This window comes from Balaenoptera acutorostrata, chromosome X (genome assembly GCF_949987535.1).
Source record: "Balaenoptera acutorostrata chromosome X, mBalAcu1.1, whole genome shotgun sequence".
NCBI lineage: Eukaryota > Metazoa > Chordata > Mammalia > Artiodactyla > Balaenopteridae > Balaenoptera > Balaenoptera acutorostrata.
The window spans coordinates 60,948,213-60,973,539 of record NC_080085.1 but is presented as its reverse complement, the minus strand read 5'-3'; the positions used below and the strand labels follow the sequence as shown (position 1 = coordinate 60,973,539).

The following is a 25,327-nucleotide window of genomic DNA, read 5'->3' as shown; positions in this document are numbered from 1 at the left end:
GTGAGAACTGCTGGAACGGAGCAAGCTGACAGTGCGTTGAAGATGTGTGCTCCTGAGATGTTGAATATTTAAATTCTTACCAAAGTTACTCTTGAGTTTTTGTTTCTGTTTTCTCCTGCCCTGTTTTCATGTTGTTAAATGACATTTTCTAAAATAAAAGCATTTTGACTTTTACTGCTGTGACCAGCTAATTTCTGGGGGACAAATGATTTTCTCCAAAGTGCTAAGGAGCTAAGGAACATTTTATATATATATATATATAGAAATAGCCCATGTGAGAGCAAGATAGTTCATGCCCCATGTGAACAAACGGGATGTTCATCCCAGTCCCACACAGGTTGCATTTTATTCGAGAAGTGCTCAAATTCGCAATACCTGAAGATAACAGAGAACCATAGACTCTTCATCAGAAGGACCTTAGTGGTCTTTGGGCCCAGCATTGATCAGATTTCATGAAATCTATGACATCCTTGAGACTTGGTTGTGCAGTCTGTATCAGAACATAGCCTGTGACGAACTCCCGAGACAACGCAATCTGCCTTTTTTTTGCTAATTGGTAAAATACCCTTCCTCATACTGAACAGAAATTTGTCTCCCTGTAACAAGTTTGTTTCCTCTGTCCCCCATCCTCCTGACTTTTTTGTCTTCCGGTTAAACATCCTCAGACCCCCTCAGCTGTTCCTCATATGATGTAGTCACCTTACCTTTCCCAGAGCCAAGGCCCATGTTCCAGTGAGGTCTGACCCACACAGAGTTCAGCAGCCTCATTCTGGCTAGACTTGCATTAGTGTACCGTAAGATTACACTGGCTTTTTTTCCCCAGTTGATTTGTATTAACATTTTTTAACTTTTGATTTTGAAATAGTTTCATACTTACGGAAAAGGTGCAAATTGCCACATAACCTTTACCCAGATTCCCCATTTGTTAACATTTTACCACATTGCCTTATCATTCTCTCTTTGTGTATTTCTTTCTGAACCATTTGAGATTAATTTACAGACTTCTTGCTCCATTACCCCTTAATGCCGCATTGTGTATTTCCTAAAAGCAAGGATACTATTCTCCTAAGTCAGGGGCCCCCAACCCCTGGACCGCGCACCACAACCAGTCCGTGGCCTGTTAGGAGCCGGGCTGCACAACAGGAGGTGAGCAGTGGGCGAGCGAGCGAAGCTTCATCTGCCGCTCCCCATCGCTCGCATTCCCCGCCCCTGGCCCCCCACCGCTGTCTGTGGAAAAATTGTCTTCCACGAAACCGGTCCCTGGTGCCAAAAAGGTTGAGGACCGCTGTCCTAAATGACCACAGTACAACCATCAAAATTAGAAAATTAATAATGATACAAGTCTATCATCTAATCCACAGGCTCCATTCCAATTTCATTGAGTGTCCTAATGAAGTCCTTCATAAGTTCAGGATCATAAGTTGCATTTGGATGTCATGTCTCTTTCATCTCCTGCAAACGGAAACAGTTTCTCAGTCTTTCCTGATCTTTCATGACCTTGACATTTTTTAAGAGTACCGGCCAGTTACTTTGTAACATGAACCTCAACTTCTGTGTGTCTGGTGTTTCCTAATGATTAATTTATGCAGTTTTGGTAGGCACACCACAGAAGAGATGTGTTCTTCTCAGTGCATCATACCAACAAGACAGACAATGTCAGTTTGTCCCACTGATGGTTAAAGTTAAGACGGTGTCTACCGTATTAGTAATTCATAAGTAATTAGGAAGTGTTTTGTGGAAGACACTTTGAGACCAAATATCCTGTTCCTCATTGAACTCCCACTCACTAGTTTTAGCATCCATTGATGACTCTTGCTGGAATCCCTTTTTACTGTGATGGTTGCTAAATATTGATTTTTAAATTTCCATCATTCCGTCTTCATTTATTAGTTGGTGTTTGTTAGGGAGAGCATTTTCTTCTCCCCTACTTATTTATTTATATTTTTAAAATATGTTTTAGTACAGGCTAATGGATTCCTATCTTATTCAATGAGTTATAATCCACTATTTTGCTGCTCAAAGGTGGCTCCTATGTCCTTTTGACATGTCCCCATCATTCTTTGAACAATTCCTTACTTTGTGACATAGTAAGATGTTCCAGGCTCATCTTGTACTTTCCCTGCTCCTGCACTGGAATCAGTTATTTCTCCAAGGAGCCCTCATTTTTTTTTTTAAGAATTTTATATTAATCTTTTATTTATTTTATTTATTTATTTTTATATTTATTTTTGGCTGTGTTGGGTCTTCGTTTCTGTGCGAGGGCTTTCTCCAGTTGCGGCAAGCGGGGGCCACTCTTCATCGCGGTGCGCGGGCCTCTCACTATCGCGGCCTCTTTTGTTGCGGAGCACAGGCTCCAGACGCGCAGGCTCAGTAGTTGTGGCTCACGGGCCTAGTTGCTCCGCAGCATGTGGGATCTTCCCAGACCAGGGCTCAAACCCATGTCCCCTGCACTAGCAGGCAGACTCTCAACCACTGCGCCACCAGGGAAGCCCCCTCATTCCTTTTAATGGAGAATGGTAGTATCCAAGATCTGGGTGCGGGCTTCCCTGGTGGCGCAGTGGTTAAGAATCCGCCTGCCAATGCAGGGGACACGGGTTCGTGCCCCGGTCTGGGAAGATCCCACATGCTGCGGAGCGGCTAGGCCCGTGAGCCACAACTACTGAGCCTGCGCGTCTGGAGCCTGTGCTCCGCAACGGGAGAGGCCGCGACAGTGACAGGCCCGTGCACCGCGATGAAGAGTGGCCCCCGCTCGCCGCAACTGGAGAAAGCCCTCGCACAGAAACGAAGACCCAACACAGCCAAAAATAAATAAATAAATTTATTTTAAAAAAAAGAAAGACATGGAGTTAACTTTAAAAAAAAAAAAAGATCTGGGTGCTAGGTGTACTCATTATTACTAGGATGCCATTGTTTCTAGAGCCTCTCAGTGAACAGAGTTAGTTAGGAAATAAATGTGTGGATGTGTATATACCTATACGTGCATATATGTATACATAAAACCGAGTTCATACTGATACCTCCATTTTCAATCCAACACCAGAGGGTTCATTCTAGCCTTCCTCCCTTTCCATATTTGCAACTATCTCTTTCAACATTGAGAAACCTGGCTCCTATTAACCTCAAGTATTCACTTATTTGCTCAATCATCTCCCTGCTTGAGAATAATCTCCCAGTCGTGCCTCAGTCCTGACCCCACCATCCTGACCATGAGGGCTGCCACTTCAGCCGAGAAGCGCTGGCAAACACTGGCCAAGTCATCAGCCGAGCTTCCAGCCCAGGGAGTGAGCAAGCTGAGTCCCTCGCTGAGCCCCCACCAAGGGGAAGGCCAAGGAACCACATTCCATTCAAGCAGGCATTTCATATTGTTGACTCATGGGACTTATTGTTTACTCTCCCCTGCTTTCACCTTGGTGTTTTTCCTATTTAGTTTTGAGAAGTCAGCTCAAGTGTCAGTTCCTCAGAGAAACCTTCCTCCACCAGGTCAGGTTCTCTTGTCGTGTGCTCTCTTAGTGCTCTGTTTTATTCTTAATAGTTTATAAACATTTATTTCCTTGTGGACTAATTTGATTAACATCTGTCTCCCTCAATAGTCCTTAAGCTGCAGAAGGGCAGACAGTATGTTTCCTCACCACTGTATATCCCAGTGTCTAGCACAGTGCCTGGCACTTTCAACAAATATTGGTTAAAAGAATGAATGAAAACTTCGAAGTCTTCTTTTCATACATCCTGCTATTAACTGATGTCTCAGCTTTTACTTCCAGTCCGTTTAAGTGCATTTATCACTATTAAATTGCTCTCGCCAGTTGTTCTTTTTGGATACAGTGTCTATCTTTATTACAGTGTTATCCTGCTCAGACCCACATTATCTGCATATTTGATCAGCGTGCCATCTAATGTCTTTATCCAAATAGGTGATAAGATGTACTGAATAGGGGAGAGCTGAGACAAAGCTTGGTGACAGACCTTGCAGTCCTACCCGTAAGTTCATTCATTCATGCAACAAACAAACACTTTCTGAGCACTTTCTACTATGTACTGGGCACAGTTATAGGTACTGGGGATAAAGTCATGAGCAAACTAGAGGGCGAAGTCTCTCCTTTGAGGAGCTTACGTCCGAGTGGGTGTGTCAGATAATAAATTAGTATATAAATAAGCTTTATTCTTTTAACTAGCAGACTTTGGGATGATCATTCACCCATTCCATAACTGTACTATCTACATTTTCCCAACTTTTTCACAAGGAAAAAGTCACACATGAGTGATTTTGTCAGTGCCTTGCTAGGATCCTGATACACTGTGTCTACAATGTTCCCCTGCTTTACCCACATATATACTCACCTCATTTCAGAAAAGAAAATGAGCTTAGTCTGTCTTGCGCTATTCTTAGGTAAAGGGTTTTATAAATCCTTTGTGATCACTAGTTCCCTTCCAGGTCTCATGCAAACCATCCTTTCCCATAACGTATAGAAATTTGGCTGGGATTAAGAGGAAATCTACCTGTCTCAAGCTTGTGAAACCTATCATCCTCCCTTCAAAAAGGAGCATATGTCCTTCTCTCTAGGCTTCCAGCATCTTTCTTATTCCCCATGGTTACAAACACCAGTGCAGTGATCTCATCAACAGGTTTTCTCAACATTGTGAAATACAATTTGTCTGGGCCAGGAGACTCAAAATCATTTAAAGCACCCTGATGCTTTCTTACAATTTTCGTATTTACTGTGATCCTCAGGTCCCTCTTACCAATGTCTGCTTGACCCTTTCCAGTCTAATGGACAGAGTTTGTATGGCGGAGAAGACCAGAGCAAAGGAGGAATTAAAGAGGTCCTCTTTATCTTTGTTGTCTGGCAACATTACACCATTTCATTTTTCATTTTATACCCTGTGGTACTATTGGAATTCGTTTTACATGTGCTATATTACGTTTATAATTTTAAAAACTAATTCTTTTTTTAAAATTTATTTATATTTTATTTATTTTTATTTTTGGCTGTGTTGGGTCTTTTTGTTGCTGTGCGCGGGCTTTCTCTAGTTGCAGCGAGCGGGGGCTACTCTTCGTTGTGTGCGGACTTATTGCGGCGACTTCTGTTGCGGAGCATGGGCTCTAGGTGCACGGGCTTCAGTAGTTGCAGTACGTGGGCTTCAGTAGTTGTGGCTTGTGGGCTCTGGAGCGCAGGCTCAGTAGTTGTGGCGCACGGGCTTAGTTGCTCCATGGCATGTGGGATCTTCCTGGACCAGGTTTCAAACCCGTGTCCCCTGCATTGGCAGGAGGATTCTTAACCTCTGTGCCACCAGGGAAGTCCTTAAAAACTAATTCTAATTAAAAGAAAACATAGTATCTGCCCCAACTTGCAGAGTTTTTAAGGCCTACTTGATCTGCTTCTTGGCGTAAACAAAACTGAAAACAGCCTCTTTTTCTTAGTCTTAGCATTAGCTCATTTGGGGTCAGGCCTCCCCGATATGATTCTGACAGCTCTGTGTTACTACTTTATATTCATCTGTGGTCACATGCCCTCTCTCCACCTTTTTAATGTCTCATCATCAAAGAACTCCCTCATTGACATCATTTTCTTTCCATACTTTTACTTCTTCATTAAAATACTTCACAATTATATGGTCAGAATTTAGTTTCTAAGAGCTTTTCAACCCTTTTGGGAGGGCAGTTAAGTAGAAAGTGCAAGAAAACTAACAGTTGATGCACCCCTACTAAGAGCTGAGCCCTTCATGTGTACCATCCCATCTAACTGTCGTCACAACCCCGGGAAGGAGGTGGTGCCGTTCTATTGTTGCCATTCCTTCCTTCCTTCTTTCCTTTCTTTCTCCCTCCCTCCCCTGTCATTCCTGTGGGAAACTGAGGCTCAGAGAGTTCAAGTCACTTAATCAAGGTCACACAGCAGGTAAATGGCAGAGCCATGATTTAAAGCTAGATCTATGGGACCCCTGCTCTTTCTTTGCCCTCATGATACCTTTCTTTTCTCTGAAACATCTGAAGTCTGCCTTCTTAAATTCTAGGGCAAAATACCTTACTATGTCCAGCCTTATGCTCTCACAAGCCCTGAGCTAATACGGTTGCTCTTTAAGTTTCCACTTCGCCAATCAGTTCTTTGTTATTGGTCAGAATTAGGTCATGGAGAGCAGACAGTTCTCTTGTGGATTTCTTTACTTTCTAAGGGGCAATATTGTCAGCAAGACAAGTAAAAAATTTTGAAATGTTCTGCTTTTAAGCAAATGAAGCAAGAGAAGCCCTGGACAAAGTCCCTCATTGCTGCTAGATCTTGCCCAATGCCATTTTTGTGATCTGCATCAGGAATACATCATCCATTTCTCCCATTTTGTAAAGTGCTGTGTGACGTACTTACACGATATTACTCCTGGTCCTTTCTCCTTTCAACTTCACCAAAACTCTGTACAGGACTCTGTCCTCATGTTTGTGGATATCTATGCACACAACACAATACCACCTCCCATTCTCAAGGGCACCTCTCTTCTTTACAATGTGCTCCTCCTGATACCAAATTCCAGTTATAAGTTTCATTCCTCCAAGTCTTAATGATATCTCTTAGGTGATATTTACTTCCTTGAGTTAAAACTTCAAGTTTACCTCATAATCTTAGGTTGAACCATATGAAGTTGCCATTTTTGTAGGTCAAAACCATGGAATATTGGCAATTTCATGTGGTTCAACCCAATGTACGTGCTGTGTATTGATACAGAAACAGCTTAAGCCGTAAATTCTATTTATGACTCTTCCCAGATGTATTCTCCTATGACTGAACAGGCACCTCTTCCAGTGCTATTCTTGTTGTCATATCTGATATCATCCATAGTAATTGATTTTATAATATCATCAGGTCATTTTTCTCCTTTCCCCTCCATTTTCAATTTACAGTTCTCTGTATCAGATCAGCAAGGCTCTGGGTAAACGCATTTTTCCCAGTTATCATAGAGAACTCTGTCCCTAGCCAAGAGCCCAGCAATCCAGTATTTTAAACAATGGTCCAGACAAAGCAAATCCTATTCTACAGTTCCATCTCTACAGGCAACTATTTCACCATCCATCTATTCTTTTCTAAAGTACCAGTTTTCTTTTGCAAGAAAAAAAAAAAACCAAAACACCACCTGGTCCGTCACATCCTTGGATATTCTGGGCACAACTTCATAGTCCTTGGAGATGGTTTCTATGTCTCCTTTGGTGGGGCCACTCATCCCTACAGGAGGTCCACCTGTTAGATCAAGAGGTGGAGGAAGGTGGAAATGGGCAGCATTTGTTTGATTTGATAGCTTTCCCATGGCTCTCTGCTAAACTGCAATGAAAATACATGATCAAAGAAAATATTCATAATGTCTGCATACTTATGGCCCCCTCCACATTGTCAATCATGAAGCCACCAACTATTCATTCATTCATTCATTCATCTGTCCATCCAGCCAATGAGTAATTGTGGTTTATACCCAGATCCTACCCTCAGTGAGCTTATAGGAAAGGAACTGGTTAGGCTTACATTTATTATATTACAGTGATTATAATATTAAAGACAGAACATGAATGGTATAAAAGTAGGGGAAACGTGCTGAGATTTCAAAGGAGGGGACCAGGAAATGCTTTGTGGAGAAGGTTGAACTGGACTTTAAAGATGTATAGTATTTGAACATAAGGGGACAAGGGGAAGGGTATTCTAGCCAAAAAAACAAACCAAACCAACCAAACAAAAAACCAGCATGGCAAAGACATGTAGTCTTTCCATACAAGGAACGATGAATGTTTATTTGCAGCATAGAGTACTTGAAGGTGAGTATTCGGGGAAAGCTTTAAAAAGGTGGGTTGGAACCAGATTATGGAGCATCTCCAATACCTGGCTAAGGTGTTTGAACTTTACTCTGTAAGCCATGGAAGGAATTTGAGCTGGGGAGTGGTGTGGTCAGAGACAGACTCTGGGAACATTAATCAGGGCAACAGTGGGTGCAGTGGATTGGAGAAGGGAGAGTCTAGAGGTAGACTAATTTGGAGGTCATTGTAACTTCTCTATATTTCACCCTTTTATAAAGCCCCATACTTTTTGTGAACAGCACCTTATCACTTTGTAAATATCTATTTGCTTGACTGTCTGATGCCTGTCTCCTCCACAGTGAGCTCTATAAGGGCAGAGACTTATCTGCTTTGCTCACCGTTGTATCCCCAGGGCCTGACATGTGGAATTACGTGTTTGTCGAATGAATGAAAAGAATGAAGAATCAAATTGGGATAATAGCAGTGAAAACAGTGATAGCGGACGTCAGGACGATTAGAGAGACATAGAGATGATGCAAAGGTTTCAGGTCTGGGTGGAGAGGATGTTTCAACAGCATCAAATATGGCAGAGAGCTTTGTCTACCTCTATGAAGGTATCAAATCTGGTGACTTGGAAGCCACGATGACTTTTGAGAGCAGTTTCGATGGAGTGGTGAGGGCAAAAGCCAGACTGCAAAGAAATACCTAGGCGGGAAGTGGTAAGAAATAGACGAAGCAGCACAGCATGGTGGCGTAACCCGGGACCAAACTGCCCAGGTTCGAATCCTTGCTCTCCCACTTACTAGCTGGACGGCTTTGGGTGAGGTACTTAACCTCTCTCCAGGCCTCAGTTTCTTGTCTATAAAGCTTCCATAACAATCCTAGAGTTGTTGTAAAGAGTAAATAAGTAAATACATGCAAAGCTGGTAGAGCGATGCCTGACACCCAGTAAGTGCTTCTGAAGGTCTGCAATTATTATTCCGCTCTTGCTCTCTAGCAGGGTCACGTGTTTCCCTCCACCCACTAACTCTTGACACCCTCTTGTCATTCTGTTTCTCCAGGAGATCTGAATTTTCCAGCCCCAGGAAAGGCTTCCTACCTTTATGGGGCAGCTAGAGTGATGATGTGGGGTTTTTAACTCTTTTCTGTTGTTTTGCAGTCTTCTTCTGCTCATCAGAGTCTCGACTCTGGTTTTTATTCCCCTTTACTTTCTCTATTGCCTGTTGTTATTTCTTCTCTAGAAATAGTGGGGTGAACTCTAGCAGACCCCGGTGAGCAAGCACCATTTTTGTCTCCTCTACTTAACAGCAAGGAGGGTGGGTTCCCCCTTGGCTTTTTTAGGATCTTTTTACCTTTACCTTTTGAGTTGTTTTTTTTTTTTTTTTTGCAGTTTTCCCCTCATTCGGCCTAGGAAACTTCAACCTCTCTGATAAGGCAAAGGCCTGGGAACCTTTTTAATGCCTCGAGAAAAGTTGATAAGCTCGCATTTAATTTAACAAACACAAAGCCAGCAATTGCTCTGACTAAAAGCCAAACCTGGTGCATCACTGCCTGCAGGGGCCTCGGAACCAGGAAGTACTTCCTGGTTGGCGTCTCACAGCTGACGGCCCTCATGCTTTCATGGGAACCACCACTAGGAGCTACTATTTGCCACCGTGGGCCACCTACACTCTCCTTAGGAGGACATCTAGTGGCACGTTTGACACCTCCATTCCCATATTTCCCTAGCGCCATTTCTTTGTCTAATGGTAAGTAATGAGAAGCAGCGCCCTCTTCTACCACAGTTTTCTATTATTTTAAGATGTCCTGGGATCGTGCGCCTCCACCCAACTGGGAAAAGGAAATTTCCCGTGTCCCAGTCCACACACCTCCTGTGGCTCCTTTTGCCCCCTCCTTTCCAGCAGGCACCTAGCCTCTGTGTGTAACGTGTGATCATGTATAAACCTTGGGCCATGTTCTTTGGCAGCTGTATTTAAGCCATTCACGTCATCTGCATCACTGTTCATTTGTTTTTTCCAACTGCAAGTCCACACAAGGCATGAACTTTCTTTTTGTGAGGGACTCCGCACAGTACATGTCCTTTAGAATTCTATTTTATCATTGTCAATAAGCGTTAAGGGCCAGAAGAGGCCGTAGAGATCATCTGTGCAACTTCCTCCTGTTTTAGATTAAGACAGTGAGGCCCAGAGAGGGGGAGCTCATTCAACAGTCCTTTATTGAGCATGTAGCATGTAGTAGCTGCTGTGAGGGATACAAAGATACACCAGATGCAATCCCAGCCTTCTAGAAGCTTTTTGTCTAGTTGAAGTATGTTATGGACGAGGAAGAACAGAGTAAGTTCGTATAAACTGCTAAAGTGGTGCAAAGGACGGGAGGGGGAAGCTCTTCTGGAGAGACCAGTGACGTCATCATGAAAAATGCCATTGAAGCTGAAACCCAAAGGGTTTCATAGAGATCGGGACTGGAAACATTCCAGACAGAGGCTTTGCTCACAGGTGAAAAGGCAAGTAGTCTAGATTGGTTTATAGAGAAATACAGGAGATAATAGGGAAAAGCAGATTGGGGCCCGCAGAGGGTGTTCAGTACTTCGCTTGCCTACATCCCACACACCTCCACCACCAGGCTAGCCCTGCTGACCTTATAGGTCTAACCTGAACGTCTACCTCCTCAGAGAAGCCGTCTCTAAGCAGGGCCCCTCGCTATATTACCCTCTATTGCTGCATCCCATGTATTTCTTTCACAGCGTTTAGTATAACAGGTAATTATATACTTAGTTACTTGTTTGTTGCCTCCCCCCACTAGACTAGAAGCTCCCTGAGGGCAGGGACTGTCTTTGTGTGATTTGCCATTGTATTTCCAGTACCAAGCACAAGGCCTGTCATGAGGTGCTCGCCGGGTCGTGGCTCTTGTTATTGCAAGGGTAGGGGCAGTGATAATGAAAACAAAGCACTAAATTGAACAGACACTGTAAAGAATCAAGTTTTGGTAGGAGATTGGCTATGATGACCAAAGGAGAGAAATCAGATTTTGAGCTTAGGTGACTAGGAAAATGGTGGCACTTAGGATGGGGGAGAAGAGTGGGTGAAGCAGTCTTCCTTGCAGCCAAAGGGCTCCAGGGAGGAATGGAGTCACCGCGAGGAGCGGGGGACGTGGCATGTTCATCTTTCTCTGACGCTAAGGCTGAGAGAGGAGTCTTTGAAAGTCATGCTTGGGAGGTCCTGGCTGACCCTGAGAGCTTTCGGGCACTGGATAAACTTGTGCTGAACGAACAAATGGTCAGAAAGTGGGAGCAGAGCTATGGGACTGTTCAGTTCCTGGTGAGCAGGCAGCAGAGTGAAAAGAAGGGGAAGGAGCTAAAGGAGAGGAAGCGGTTGGAGATGGAAAGGAGTCATAATTGGAGCAAGATCCCAGAGGAAGTAGCAGGAACTCCAGAATGGAGGTTCTCCATAAAACAGAAAACAAAATTCACATTCACCACAGGTTTGGGCCTCGTCAAATCTCTTCCCTCCAAGCTTGAGCCAAAGACTAGGACATCTCCTTTTTTACTGAGCACTTGCTATGCGACAGATACTGTGCTGAATGCTGGAAATGGGAAGGCAAATAGGACAGTCTCTGCTCAGAAAGAGGAGTCAGGGAGAGGAAGCCAGATGTCAAGAGAGAAGGGCCAGAAAACGCGTGGCAGAGGGAGAAGCAGCGCAGCGCTTGAGAGCACAGCCACTGCAGCTGGCCTGCGCTTGACTCATTGCCACGTATTAGCTGCATGACCTCCGTGTGCCTCAGTTTCAACCGGAAAATAAGGATAAGAGCACCAACCTCACAGGGCTGTTTTTGGCAATAAATGATTTAAAACGCACAAAGCACTGAGCACAGTGCCTGTCACATAGTAAGTGTGAAATAAGTGTTAGCGGTTATGATGATGGCGAAAGTTCTTACAGGGTCTAACAGCACAAAGGAAGGAAGGGTCATTGTGACCCACGGCATGGGGGCAGAAGAGGTGCTTCAGGAAAGGCAGCATAGAACGAGGGGAATTCTTAGAGTCTTAAAATGTTGACAGGAGTTTTGCAGGTGAGCAAGGTGGGGTGGCAGCGAGGGCATTTATGGGCAGAAAAAAAAAAAGTCAGCAAAGACACAGGGTTGTGCTGCATTCAGAGAACTCACGGCTGGAGCGGACGGGGCCACGGCAAAAGACGAGGCAGGAGAGAAAGGGCAGGGCCGCCACGATAAGGAGCTTGGACTCTTGCCTGTAGGCAACAGAGCCCCACGGGAAGGGAGGGCGCTTTAGTAGGCCGATTCTGTCAGCTACAGGGAGGATGGCTGTGGTGACAGGAAGGCCAGTCAGGAGAGCATCCGCTTGCACATGTTCTTCACCACCAGCAGGCAGGTCTGAATCCTCCTTCTCAAACCACCCACTTTCCAGTCTGCCGTGCGCTAGATGCTTCTGGTGACAGTGTGAGTGCCGGGGAGGGACAGGACGCAGAGGGAGTCCATTAGGTCTAATGTGGAAACCACCAGTGGGTATCACCCTGAGACAATAGGCTCAGCGTTTCAGATAAAATCTAGTTGGGGCTTCACAGCTGAAACAGACTATCCTCTGCGAAAGCTCTTGCTACCAAGACCCCACTGGTTCGGCAGGAACCAAGGTGTGCGGGGAGTGGGGGGAAGGGGGTTGCCAAGTTCTGCTGTTTCTGGGAAGTGATGAGGAAGAGAGGCTTTGGAGGAAATTGGAATTTGGGCTTCAGAAAGTTACTTGCAGTAATAATAGAATGTCCTAGAGGTGCCACGGAACTGACTGAATGGGTAAGAGGATTAGTGGCATCGAGGCCATGAAACCCTAGTCGGGAACAGGGATGAAGGGCAAAACGTGGGAGCGCTGAGGTGAGCGTCTCCCACAGGCGCTCGCTCGTGGGGTTGCCTTGAGAAAGCTAAGGCTCTCTCAGCAGCCACTGACACCGTGGGCCTCCAGTGGTTGGCGCCAGGCAAGTGCTGTCCCCGTGGAGAGGGCTCCGTTGTCCTTTAGTACTGACCTTTCTGCTCAAGGAGCCCAGTGTCCCTGTGCAGTCCCATCCTTTTTAGCTTGACTTGGACCCACTCAGGATACTCCCCCTGTAGTCTCTTCCCAGTCCTGCAGCCCAACCCCTACCTTCCTCTGTATCTGTGTTAGCTTCATCCTTGAGCATAACTTCCACACTTGTTTTGGTAAAGATTTTGCCTTCATTAGCTAATTTCTAGAACCACTTTCACCTTAAGACAAAGTTGGTCATTTGCATCTGAACAAATATTTTATGTAGTCACCAGCATCATCCTAGGAATGTCAGAGACAGAAGAGACTGGGGCGGGACTGGCTGCGTTGTCAGCAGCAGAGCCGGGGAGAGAGCGCGGCGTTGCCTCCCAGTGGAGAAGGCGGCGGTAGAGTTCAGGGTCAGGGTGTCCACCTCTGCTCTTTCCGAGTTGCTCAGCATCTTCCCTCCGGGGCTGCGTTTCTTCAGCTGCGCTGCCTCTAGGAGGGACAGCAGCTGTGGAGCCAAAGTCTCAGCACAGAGGGATCAGAGGCCAGCTCTTTGTGCCCTTTACACTTAGGAGGTGGATTTCCTTAAAACCCCACAGAGCACTTTGGGGACTCCTTTTTGTTAGGCTGCCTTCTAGCAAATGAGAGAATGTGTGAAGAGAAGCACCCTGCAAACAGCTAAGCACTGTTGTCCTTGCTGTGGTTCGGCCCACACACACTCAGTCATCGCTCTTGAGCTGAACCACAGCAGGACGTCCTCAGGCTTCTCCACACAAGCTACAGGGACATCAGCCACGTCACGGGCACCTGCTCTAAGCGCTCCTCCTCTCGTCACAGGGTTGCCGGGGTGACTGCCACCCTGCTCTGCAACCTGGGCCCATCTCACCCCCATTCCCCCTGCGCCCTAATGCTTTCTGGTAGCTGGGAGCCCAGCTTTTTCTTACCATGTTTATTACTCAGTTCTCTGCTCCTGCCTTGGCTCCCGCTTTCTCTAACAAACATCTGTGCTGCATTAGGCACCTCCTGTCTTTGTGTACCTTTGCCATTTTGCCCCGAAGGCCGTGGATGCCCTCCACACACACCCGTGAGGCCGTTTTTGGGGGGTGGGGTAGAAGACTGAGCGCAAAGCTTTCACAAAGGACCTCTTATGACCACAGGAGTCTAGAGCCATCCAGAGGAACACCTGACTCGGTCAGCTGACAGTCACTTAAGCAGAGAGCCTTTTGGCCCCCAAAGGTTTGGGCCATTTTCCCCACTGCTGTGCCCCCACCCTCCCCTCTCAACTACTTCAAGAAGGTCTCTGAGCCACAGTTCATTGCAACTATCATTTATTAAAAAATATATGTCTCCTTGGAAGGAACACTGGTAAACCAACTAGTGTCATGCTTGCTTTGAATCTCTGCTTTTCTTCCCTGGGAGGGGTAGAGGGTTGAGCGTCACTCAGACTACATCACTTAACATCAGAGAAATCAACAACACTCCCAGCTCACCCCCTCCTCCCCAGAGTCATAGTCGGACACCACTTTACCCCTCTTGCCTCCAATCCAGTGTACTGCGCAGGTAAAGCTGCTGCCCTTTCTTTACCCACATTCTGGGCCCCACACTTTACAGTTAGCCTCATCATGCTGGTAGGAGAACTGTTAACAGACTTCCCAAATCTGGCTGGTAGCGCTCAAAGCATCTTCGACATGTATGCTTTGCGCCGGTTGTGACACAGTGGGCTAGGAAACAACAGGCTCAACCCTGGGGCCCAGCATGTCCACGCTCTTCTCCCCTGGGTCGTGCCTCCAGCGTGGAGCTGAGGGAGGCATGGTGGCTTCAAAGGAGCATGGTGGGGTGGGGTGGGGTGGAGTGGGGTGCGGTGGGGCGGGGCCCGGGCCACACCTGCCGCCTGCATTTGCGGTCAGAGAAAAACCCCCTTGACCACAATCACTGCCGTCTGACTCTGGGAAAAAGCAACAAGGTTTCACATCTCAACAGTAAGTGAATCGTAGCTCTACAGCTCAAATTGACAGCATCGAAGTCTACTTTCTTCTTGAAGAAACAGTAAGCTACCAGCTGTTGGTGAGGGATTGGGGTAGGTAGGGCATATGAAGCAGCTGCGAAAAAAACCCAAATCAAACTTTTCATTACGCGGCTGGCCAAGCTCAGGGCCGTCCCACTGTCCCAGCGCAGAGCTGGAAGGCAAGTGACTCCCCGTCCCTGCCAGTGGGCCCCATGACAGGGCCTCGGCTGAGCCCAGCATGTCCCTGGCAGGTGAGTGAAGGGACACGTTACAGTAGGAGGCCCAGCTCCTGTCGGTTCTCACCTGCCCCCACTTCCCTTTCCGCTGACGGGATGGCCAAGCCCGGGTCACCTACTCTATCACGAGGCCCGGCTCCTCCAGAACATCATGAGCCTTTAGAACACGGTCAAATTGGATTCTACACATTCACTTAAATAGTAAAAGTAAAATTTGGAGGAATGAAAAGGCTGACACAGTAGCACAACATGGTTTTGGTTTAACAGCAGCTTAAAAATGAACAAAAAGGAAACCTCTCATGCAGACACATCAGGTGGCATGAAACAATCGGCAATTTAATACGGTGGGAGCACCGTTAGCCATTCTCTCGCTCCCCACACGCGGGCCTGACTGTGCCCCAAGGGCAGCATCGGCTCTAGGGTCACAGCTCCAAGCCTCTGGCCCCCAGGCCAAAGCCCTTTCTCACCGTTCTCCGGCTGACCCCTCCTAAAGAAAAGCCCAGCTCTCAAGAGAATGACCAATGCGGGTGCCCTCGGTACAGCACTTACTACCACTTTCACTCCCTCCCCAACCAGTTGGGATATAAGATGCCATCTGATTGGAATATGAAAATTAAAGCATTTCTCTAATAACACAGTACCATTGATGAAGTCTCCATAGATTTTCTAGTCCAAATGCGTGTGAATATATATATATATTATATGAGAGTGTATAATATATATATATATAATAATTTCTATATATTTTATATAAATTACATATATATATCTATATATAAATAAGATACTTTCTGTCGCCATGACCGCGCTGTCCCAAGCCGCGAGGCAGTGTACAGATCGTAGCAAAGCCTGGGAGCCTCTCCTCGCGGGGTGCGCGGGGCTTGCTTCATAAGCCGCGCAGCTGTCCAGTCTGTCTTTCCATCAGTCCTCCTCTCTTCGCTTCTGCTTGGTTTTATGAAAACAATGACTCTGATGGATTTGCACCTGTGCTAGTGCTTGGGAAAGGTCCATGCAGGAATGGGCGCAGTCACATGATGAGTGAGATGGCATCATCCCAAAAAATAAACTAAAACAAAACAAAAATTTAAAAAAACAGAACAGGACTAGAAAACTCAATTTTTTGGACATATCTAAAAAGGAGACAAGAACAGTAGTCATCTGTTCTCCCCATGGGGACAGGAATGAAGAGGGAGGAGGGAAGAGGGACTTGATTTCTTCTGTTCACAATAGAATGGTTGGAGGGGATTCTTCAGAGTTTTTCAGGGGATGGGACCCAAATGTAGTGCCCAGACTGGTCCTCAATGATTTGTTTGATTTTGTTATAAATCTCTTCCAGTGAGTCACCCTGTACAATGGCTGAAGAGGAAAACAGAATTATTACTGTGCTCCACAGCAACCCCCTGCCCCAAACCCTGACAGTCTGGCCCATCCCAACTGTCCCACAGCTCAGCCCCGCTCATTCACTAGGTGGCTGTCTGGGAGCCCAGGGCACTGGGGAAACTGGCGGGCACTGCAGGCCCGGGGTTTGATGTCAACTTGCTAAGACAGTGAGACTGAGCAGCAATTAGTAGGAAAATGTGTTCTTCAAAAATGTTTATTGAGCACCCATTAGATGCCAGACCTTGTAGATCATGCCCCTCTTGGCTGCCATGAGGCCGGCAGCTGGTAATTCTAACACGGCCTTACCAGAAGATGTGGAAAATCCTGGTTATCCAGAGCAAGAGCTGAAAAAGCCACAATTTCTGGCAAGGTGCCGTGCTCCTGGGGCCGTCACATCTGCTCCATGTCAGAGGTCAACCCGACAAACAAGGACATGGATGCTAACAGAAGAGGGAGCTCCAAGACCCAAGGTATGCGAGGACAGTTATGAATCCTGTCCCCCGGTAACCCTGCAGCACCACCAGCTAGAGTTTACTCAGCACCACCTTGCACACATATGTCCCTGTACTTCAAAAGGTAAGCAACATATTACACAGAAACCTTCCCAACCTTTTAGGAACTGACCCTTCTAAAGTAGGTGACCATATAAACACACACGCACGCGTGTGCACACACCGACAGACAGCCTGAACACCACGCCAGGGAATCATCATCATCAACAAACGTTCACTCAGCACATAAAACATGCAAGGACAAGTGCTGGATGGGGCAGCCTGGGAGGGAGGGAAACAACCTAAAACAGGGAGCCTACAATCTAGGAGGGACATGAAGACGAACAAAAACGATCAAAGGCAGCATTTGGTGATGGTGGTTGATACCAGAAGCTGGCTAAACTCCTCTGGCTGGAGGGCACTTGAGTACTTTGGAAATGCTTGAGCTCAAAAGCACCCAGAAGCTCTGTGCAAGGTGTCTGGGCCTCTTGGAAACACTCACAGAATAGGTGCCCAGCTGCTCCCACGTTACCCCAGCTGTGCAATGGGGAGACTTACCTGTGAAGTATTCTCCAAACTCCTGCTCCAGTTTCATGGCTTTGTCATAGATCTTATTTGCTTGTTCATATGTCTGCCGTCGGTTCATTTCCCTGCCAAAGACACGGAAGAAAACAGTACCCAAAACTAGGTTCTATGTTTTGATTAACATAAGGGATTGTTCCAGTCTCTCTGAAAAGCTGCTCAGCTGCCCTCTGAGAGCAGCAGCGGCCCAAGGCTCAGCATTCCTCAAACCTGGAAGGTTTGAAAGCTCAACCAGTAATACACGCAAGAGCACTCGAATCCAAAGGAGCCCCCAGTGAACAGGGTGGGGCGCAGACATTCCACTGAGCACCCATTGGGTCTTACCCCTGCCCAACAAACCACTTGATATTTCATTTCCTTTCCAGGGCCCTCTCCTAGCCGAGAGTCTCAGCAAATACTTACATAAGCGCTTCAATAGACTTGGGCTTGATGAAAATGGCAATGGGGTAAAGTTGTGACTGCTGCAGCCTCTTGATAGCATTGCCAGAAACATCTAAGATGCAGTGCTTACCCTGAAACAGCAAAGACTGGCATCAGTGCACCCAGTCCCTGTCTACGCACTGTGCTAACCCAAACATCCGCCTGCGGGAAACATGGGGCCGCCCAGAGAGGCCCGGAAGATTCTACTTCTGAGGTACTCAGGCTCAACATTTTGCTCCTACTACCCAGACAAGGCCACATCTGCAGCTGCAGGTGGGTGACGCCCTGGGGTGAGTTGCGCAGAGGAGACAGATGCCTCCAACCCGGGGCTGGGAACACGCGGAGCGGGCGTGGCCTTGGTCAGCACTGCCACTCGGTAGGCCATGTGCTGGAAGGATGAGGATCCACGCAGCACCTTGGCTGGAGCATTTCTGTGCTCCCTTTGAGGGTAATTTCGTAGGGCCACTGCCTCCGCCTCTCTCCTTACCCTCTCTGCAACTGCCCTCACTGACTGGATGCTGGTCCCATAGAGATTGTCGTTGAATTGGCCTGCCTCGATGAACTTGTTGTCCTGAATATCCTTCTCCATCTGTTCTCGGGAGACCACAAAGTGGTAGTCTTGCCCATCCACTTCATTATCACGCCGAGGCCGGGTAGTATCTGCAGGAAGAGAGGAAACGCTCTGTGGTGCAAGGACAACGACCTGCCCCAAGCCCCCGAGAGCTGACTTGTTCCCCCCAACCACCGCTGGGCCCCAGGGCCACTCCAGTGCTTTTCAGATGAGTCAGGGGAAAGAGGCTGGGAAGAAGTTTGTCTTGCCTACATCTCTTCTAACCGCCAGGTTAGAAGCTGGGAGCTATCTGCTTTAGCTTCAACTGGACCAGAAAGGTGGGGTTTCCTGGGCCAGGGTCTGGCAGACAGAGGGTGCCAAACGTGGTACAGGAGCCAGCAAGCCTCACAAGCCGACCAGCGGGCCGCACCCACACCTCGTGGGCGGGGCACCCCCAAGCGTCCAATCGTTCCCGACCACCACCACTCAAACTCCTCTCCAAGGGAGTGAGCAGGCCGGCCTGATGTCTTAATCCTCCCCACATCAGCTTTGGGAGGATGCGTTGCTGCCTAATCTCTTCCAGGGTGGGTTTTTTCTTTTTACATTTTTTAAAACTATCTATTTTTTCAGCTGCGCTGGGTCTTACTTGCGGCATGCGGCATCTTCATGGCGGCATGTGGGATCTAGTTCCCTGACCAGGGATCGAACCTGGGCTCCCTGCATTGGGAGCATGGAGTCTTAGCCACTGGACCACCAGGGAACTCCCTCTTCCAGGGTGTTAGATGCACCCTGTTCCCAGAGAACCCTAGAACCTGGCTGCAGGTCCTTTCCATAAAACATCAGAGCAACAATTCCCAGGGCACCAACGCCTCCCTCCCAAAGATGCCCTGGGCTTTTACGTGGTACACAGGATCCAAATTTATGCGGGAACTCCGAAATCAGGTCATCGTTGACTCTGTCCTTCATTGGGCCCAGGATGATGACAGGCCTTGCATAGTGAACTGGAGAGCAAGCACGGAGACAGTCAGTGAGGCCCCCACCAGATGGCCTGTTGTCCCTCCCCGTCTGCCTGGAGCACTGAGGCTCTGGAGCCACTGCTCAGATGGGAGAGCACATCTTCGGCCATTCTGCCTTTTAACTACAAAGACATCAAAGAGCCTTTAGTTTGAGAATATCTAAGTCCAAGGCAAGTATGAAATCAGAAGCCTCTCCCTTTCCGACAGATTCAGGAGAAATCTCTGCATGGGCACCAACAGCTGAGCAAGGGTTTTCAGAGCAGCCACGGAAGGGAGGGACCGGAGCCTCTCTTTTAGCAGTGGCCACATCCACTGAAATCAACCTCTGCCATCCTTGTCAATCCGTCCTATCCTTCGGAAAGCATCCCAGCAGCAAGCAAAGGTATAGTGAGGGATGCACACTGGGTGGCCTTCCCTGTTCTCTCTAACACTAGGAAGAAGTAGATGAGAAGGAGGCACCCAGGGGCTGGATGCCCTCCTACTGCCCCACCTTCACCCCTCTGCTGCCACGGCCAACCACTGGGCCGGGCCCCATGACCACCAGACTGGCTCAAAGGCAAGGCTCTCAGAAGGGGGCTTACTTTCTTGCCGTGTCACTGGCTCATATGACAAAATAGCATCCTCTTGTCCTTCTGCAACAAAAAAGGGAGACATGTTAGCACTTTATAATCTGCCTCCCTGTGTCCTCATCTCCCTACAATGTTCACTTCACCCCCGCCTCTGCCAGAAAACAGCCTTGTCAGCTGGTACTTGCTAACACCTGCCCTTGGGCCTGTCTACTTCCCACTGGCAAGAAAGCACAGGAAGACCTTCACCGCCCCGGGGACAGGAGTCAGGAGTCCTCTTGTTCAGTGAAATATAGCTGAGCAAAGGGACATGACCCAGAAGCCATGAAGCCTCCACCAAAAGCCACCTCAATTTCTCCGAACTCTTCTTATAGGTAATAGTCTACTGTGCTCAGTGCCTTCTTGCTCTGGTGAGAATCACAGGAAAGCATCAACTGGTCGAGACACACTGCCTGTGTCCCCTCATCCGCGGGCAAGGGAGTCAGGGCACTCATGCAGGTCCCCAAAGATGCAACTAAACTTTGCCCCTTTTAAGGGTCTACCTATCTCCCCTTCACTGGAAGAAGCAACCAGAAAAGTGGCACAAGGCTGGGCTAAGGTCCTCAGTGCCCTTTAAGAGCAGTGCTTAGCACCGCTCTCCCCTCACGGTAGAGCTCCATCTATCCTAGCAGTGATGAGCTCTTCCTAAAACAGTCACCAAGCGACGTGGTACTGGGCGCTAGAAGGTCCCAAAGTGGCCGACGGCAGTGCCGGGGAAGGCAGCGATATCTGCATCAAGCCCCAGGATGCATTCTCAGGGCCTCCAGCCACAACTCCTGAGAGGCCAGTAGTCTCAAAGTTCATGCAGCTTGAATTGTGGCTTCTCTGGCCTGGTCACAGGATCTCTGAAGGAAAACTGGGCAGTCATCTGGTCATTTAGCCCAGCTAAAAGGTAAGGACACCAAGCCTTAACCCAGGAAGTACTAGTGACCTGGAAAGGCAATTCAGAACAATATCCCACAGGAGCCATTCTTCTTTCGGTCTCTGAGCAAATCTGTAAAACTGGCAGCACCTACAGCCCATAGTGGCTATGGCAGGGATTTGCTCACTGGCTGCTCAGCCTTCCCAGGGCCCAGGGAAGCTTTTAAGTCAGGTCCTGGCCAGAACTGCAGGGCTTATGCTCTCCCCTTTAACCCACAGCCTAAACCCCATCCCATAAGGACAAAATGGCCACAGCATTTCCAGGATCTCCAAGTGTACATGGCTAAAAGAAGCACTAGCCTCTGAACAGAAATGGCAGCCGTGCAACACTGGAATGAGGATGGCTGGGACACGTGGTAGAGCTACATGACATGGGGGAGAATGACACACACTTACTGGAACTGCTTTCGCTGTCACTGGTGTTGGATGTCACTCCCTCTGCAAGCCAACAAGAAAGAGACTCCGATTCAGAACACACCACTGAGAGGTCACACGCGGCACAAAACTCAAATGCTCCAAGAGCCAGACACTGAGCTGCCAACCAAGTCAGGCCACGGGAGGCCTGCCACATCAGGCTACCAGCTGGGAGGCACAGCTCCAATCCTGAGCCCCGGCCACCTCGCACTTGTCCCCAGGGCCCTCTGGGGCTGCCAAGGCCCTCCCTATAGACTACCAGCTTCCAATCTTTGGCAGCATCCTCTTCATCTGAATCAGAAGAACTGACTTGGACGGTTTCCAAATCCTATCCCAAAATGCACCTCCCAATGCTAGACGGGCAGTGACAGTAGCAAAGGAAGCCCAGCGACCAGGCTGCTCTTGAATTTCCTCCCCACACAGAACCCCTGAAGTACAGAATTGTGCAGGACTAAGAGGCTAAGCACTGGGTTGGCTGAGCAGTCAGCAGGGAATGACGTGTTGGCCAATGGGTGGAACCAACAGCCCTCCTGCCACTGCTACCTGGAAAGAGGGCTTGGCCCCAGCGGTGAAGGGGGATGCTCCTCCGTCCAGGAGAAGACAGACACGTCACAACACAGAGACAACAAATGAAGAAGAACACTGGGAAGACAAGACGATCCTCCTGTCTCAGACTGTTGGGGCCTCCCTGCATCTGAGCGGGCACAGCAGTCGCACTCACAGGAGGCACAGAGCACAGTTTGGCCCAAAGAAAGCCCATCGCTCCCAAGACGACAGGCGAATGAAGATGAAACATGGAAACAACGAACTATGGAGTGAGACACTGCTCGTTTCAGCCAAGATGACACTGTTCCAGACCGTGATATGCTGTGGCCCCCAGGAAGGACTGGCTGAGTCACCACCCATGCTAGTTCCTGAGCAACCCCCCGATGAAGCTCCTTTACCCTCATGCCTTTATTACTTATGGAAGGAGAGTATCCACTAACAGAACCTGCCCAGCACGGCCGCATGTGTGTGCCCGTGCCTGTGTGCACAGCAGGGAGGCTAAGGCCCTGTCATCTAGGTCCCTTCCTTTTTCAAGTCTAGGATTATTTTCCAGAGGGGAGAGGTTGGTCAGAGTTTTCCCAAGCTAAAGCACTAAATATATATAGTCCAGAAAATGCTGTCGAGGCTCCCACCCGCTCAGCCCCTTAGAGATGCTCTGTGGGGAGCCAGCCCACAGCCATCTGCTGAGGCCCCTGAACCTTCTGGGACATCCCAGATGTACGCTGGGTAAAGGGCTTCACAGTACTCTTACCCCCTGTTTAGAGAGACTGAAACAGCTAATTCTTAAGTCCAATTCTTTAGTGCTGTGTCACTGGAAGAAGAATACAATGGGCGGGTACCCCTCACCTCAACAATAGGTTAGAGATGAGCTGAGTGGTCACCCCTGGAGAAGCACTTCTTGCCCCCCCTCACTTATAAGGTGGGATGCCAAGACGGCTCCACACCATTTCAAGGTACAAAAGGAAAAAAAGAGACATGGATGATAGGCTTTTATTAGGGTACCAGGGATCCAGAGCAAAAGTGTGACATTCAGAGCCACTTCTAATTCCTCCTGCTGTGGTACCAGTTCTCACAAATTCTCTCACTGCCCTCCCCTCCGCCCTTTGCCCTCACCCATGTCCCCTATACCCCAACCCCAGCAACTCCACTCATGCCAGAAATACAGTTAACGGTATGTAAGTTTGACTTACTCAGGTTCTTTGCTCCATAATAATCGTCACTTAACCCAGGGAAGTCCTAATTTCACAGACAGCAGGACAAAGTGGGAGGGAGGGAGGGAGGGAGGAAGGGAGGGAGGAAGGGAGGGAGGGAGGGAGGGAAAAAATTGGGAAGAAGACAGAAAATAGAGAAAAAGACAAGGGGAAGGAAGAATACAGAGCCAGGTGAGCATCAGTGACAGAAGTATGAAATACTATGAAGACCTATAAATATAGCCAGGTTAAGAACTTTGCTACAGAAAGAACATCCCAGGTCATATATGATACCTGGACTTCATGCTGCCCAATTTGCTGCCAAAAGGCCCTGGAGTGGATGACCTTTTTGAGGTGGTCTATATATAGCCTACAGGCCGACAGGACAGACAGGTGACTTACCAAGGCTTGGAGCACCTGCTTTGACTAAATGTGTAGTTACACAGCCATCTCTGCTTTGCCCCTGAAATCACCATTTCCCTCTGAGGGTGAATGAAAAATCAAACATCTATGTGTGGCAGACAGGCCGGCAGAATTATCATCATCCCAAGGAGCTTTCGTCCAATACTGACTCACTCTGTCCAAACCCTTCAGGGAAAGCTTCATGCAGTCTGAGGTGTGGGCTTCCAAGCTGACCTGAGTTGTGCAGACCACAGGGGATGAGCTCAGCTTCTGGAGAATAAGCACTAGGCAGTTTCAACTCTTATCCAGCAGCCAATCCCCTCCCCCGTTCAGCTGGGCCGCCCAACAGCGAAGCCTCCCCAGGCTGGGCTCAGCACGGAAGTTCTGGAACTTGTCTGGTGAACTGTGGTGACCTCACCTCAGGCCTCTGTCTCAGACCGCCTCCTACTGCACCTAGTGCTTCTTATTGAGCTGCCCAGGACTGTGAGCCCTAACCAGCATCTGGATGAGGGCACCCTTGTAATCTACTGGCGGCCACCCCAGACGCTGATGACCTATGTATCCCATGACCATGAAACATGCTGGCCTAGAAAAAGGACATTCCCTATCGGAACTAGTCAGTCTCCTGCTGTCCCAACAGCTCAGGACCCCGAGACCCCTCCTTGTGAGGCAGAAGAGGAGAGGTTTACAATTCACCATGAGCCATGTGAGAAATATTTTAGCAGCCTGACCTGGTATTTAAGGTTAGGGTGAGAGCAGTTAATTTCTGAGGCACATGGTAGAAAGAGAATATTTCTCAGGATGGCAAGTTCATTTAGCCCAGCTTTATGGCCTTTTCTATCCAACCAGCTTTGTGTTTCTCAATAAACCTTTATTTGGACAATGTTTAGTAAACCCCGTTCGGTGTCAATTCCTTTAAGCAAGCAGGATTTTATTTTGAAAGCTGGCTCTGTAACACTCTGGGAAGACAGTGAGTCTGTTAGAGCTGTGTGAACATCCCTATGCATTACACACATATGCATGTGTGTGTAATTCAAGAAGGAGGCCCAACTCCATGTGTCCAGGGAAGAAAAGGCTCTTCTCTTGACATAGATGAGTGAAGATAAGGGAAAGAAAACACAAGAGGAAGAAGCCAGGAGAGCAACACTGAGTCCCTAGACTTGGTTTTCTTGAAAAACCATTTTTCTGAACTGTGGCTGATAACTGCTCATCACCACCACAGCAGAGCTCAGCCCGGCACTCCCAATGCCAGTGCCAGCGACTTCCTGGTGGGCAAGCCCTGGGACCAGTTCTACCTCAGAGCCTCCAACATTCTTTCAGAGCGAGGAGCTGGACAAAAAAGACCCAACGTCTCCCTGTGAAGACCAATTTCTACCCTGACTCTGCAAATAAGCAGGTACACACACACACACACACGCATGCACACATGGCAGATAGACAGGGGGACCAACACACACGGACACACACACACCCACACCCATACCCACACACACTTTCCCAGTCTTCGGTGCAAATGAGGAAGAGAGGGCGGGGCTGTGGGTGGCCTGCTCTCTGTTCCCTGCTGCTACTTACGTTCCTGTACGCTGCTCTCCTGGGCCATGTTTTCTTTGCTCTTGTAAAATGGAAACTTTCGAGAGAGGCGGAAACTCTTTTTACGTTTCGTTTTGATCGACTGTGAAAGAACATGAAGATGGAGGGGAAGGACAGAAGAAAAAAAAAACAGAACAATGGATTTTAAAGCATGCAAGAAAAACTAAAATGGAGACAATGGTGAGCTAAACAAAAGACCATCTCTCACA

The 25,327-nt window shown here is 48.0% G+C and overlaps 1 protein-coding gene across 5 annotated transcripts in view; it reads right to left on the bottom strand.

The window, feature by feature from the left end:
- Nucleotides 1-14,081: 14,081 nt before the first annotated feature.
- DLG3 (discs large MAGUK scaffold protein 3) overlaps nt 14,082-25,327 on the bottom strand; it is a 55,406-nt gene continuing 44,160 nt past the window's right edge. For 2 of the 5 annotated variants that reach the window (XM_057537869.1, XM_057537867.1), the window contains 8 exons: nt 23,127-23,172; nt 21,373-21,414; nt 20,032-20,082; nt 19,334-19,435; nt 18,372-18,544; nt 17,867-17,976; nt 17,441-17,532; nt 14,082-16,367 (listed from right to left, as the gene is read on the bottom strand). In XM_057537869.1, the coding sequence (XP_057393852.1) occupies nt 16,261-16,367; nt 17,441-17,532; nt 17,867-17,976; nt 18,372-18,544; nt 19,334-19,435; nt 20,032-20,082; nt 21,373-21,414; nt 23,127-23,172 (723 nt within the window). In that variant the 3' untranslated portion in view covers nt 14,082-16,260. Of the gene's footprint in view, nt 16,368-17,440; nt 17,533-17,866; nt 17,977-18,371; nt 18,545-19,333; nt 19,436-20,031; nt 20,083-21,372; nt 21,415-23,126; nt 23,173-25,100; nt 25,201-25,327 lie in introns of all 5 variants that reach the window. The other 3 variants (XM_057537870.1, XM_057537868.1, XM_007184967.2) reach the window with 2 other exon arrangements.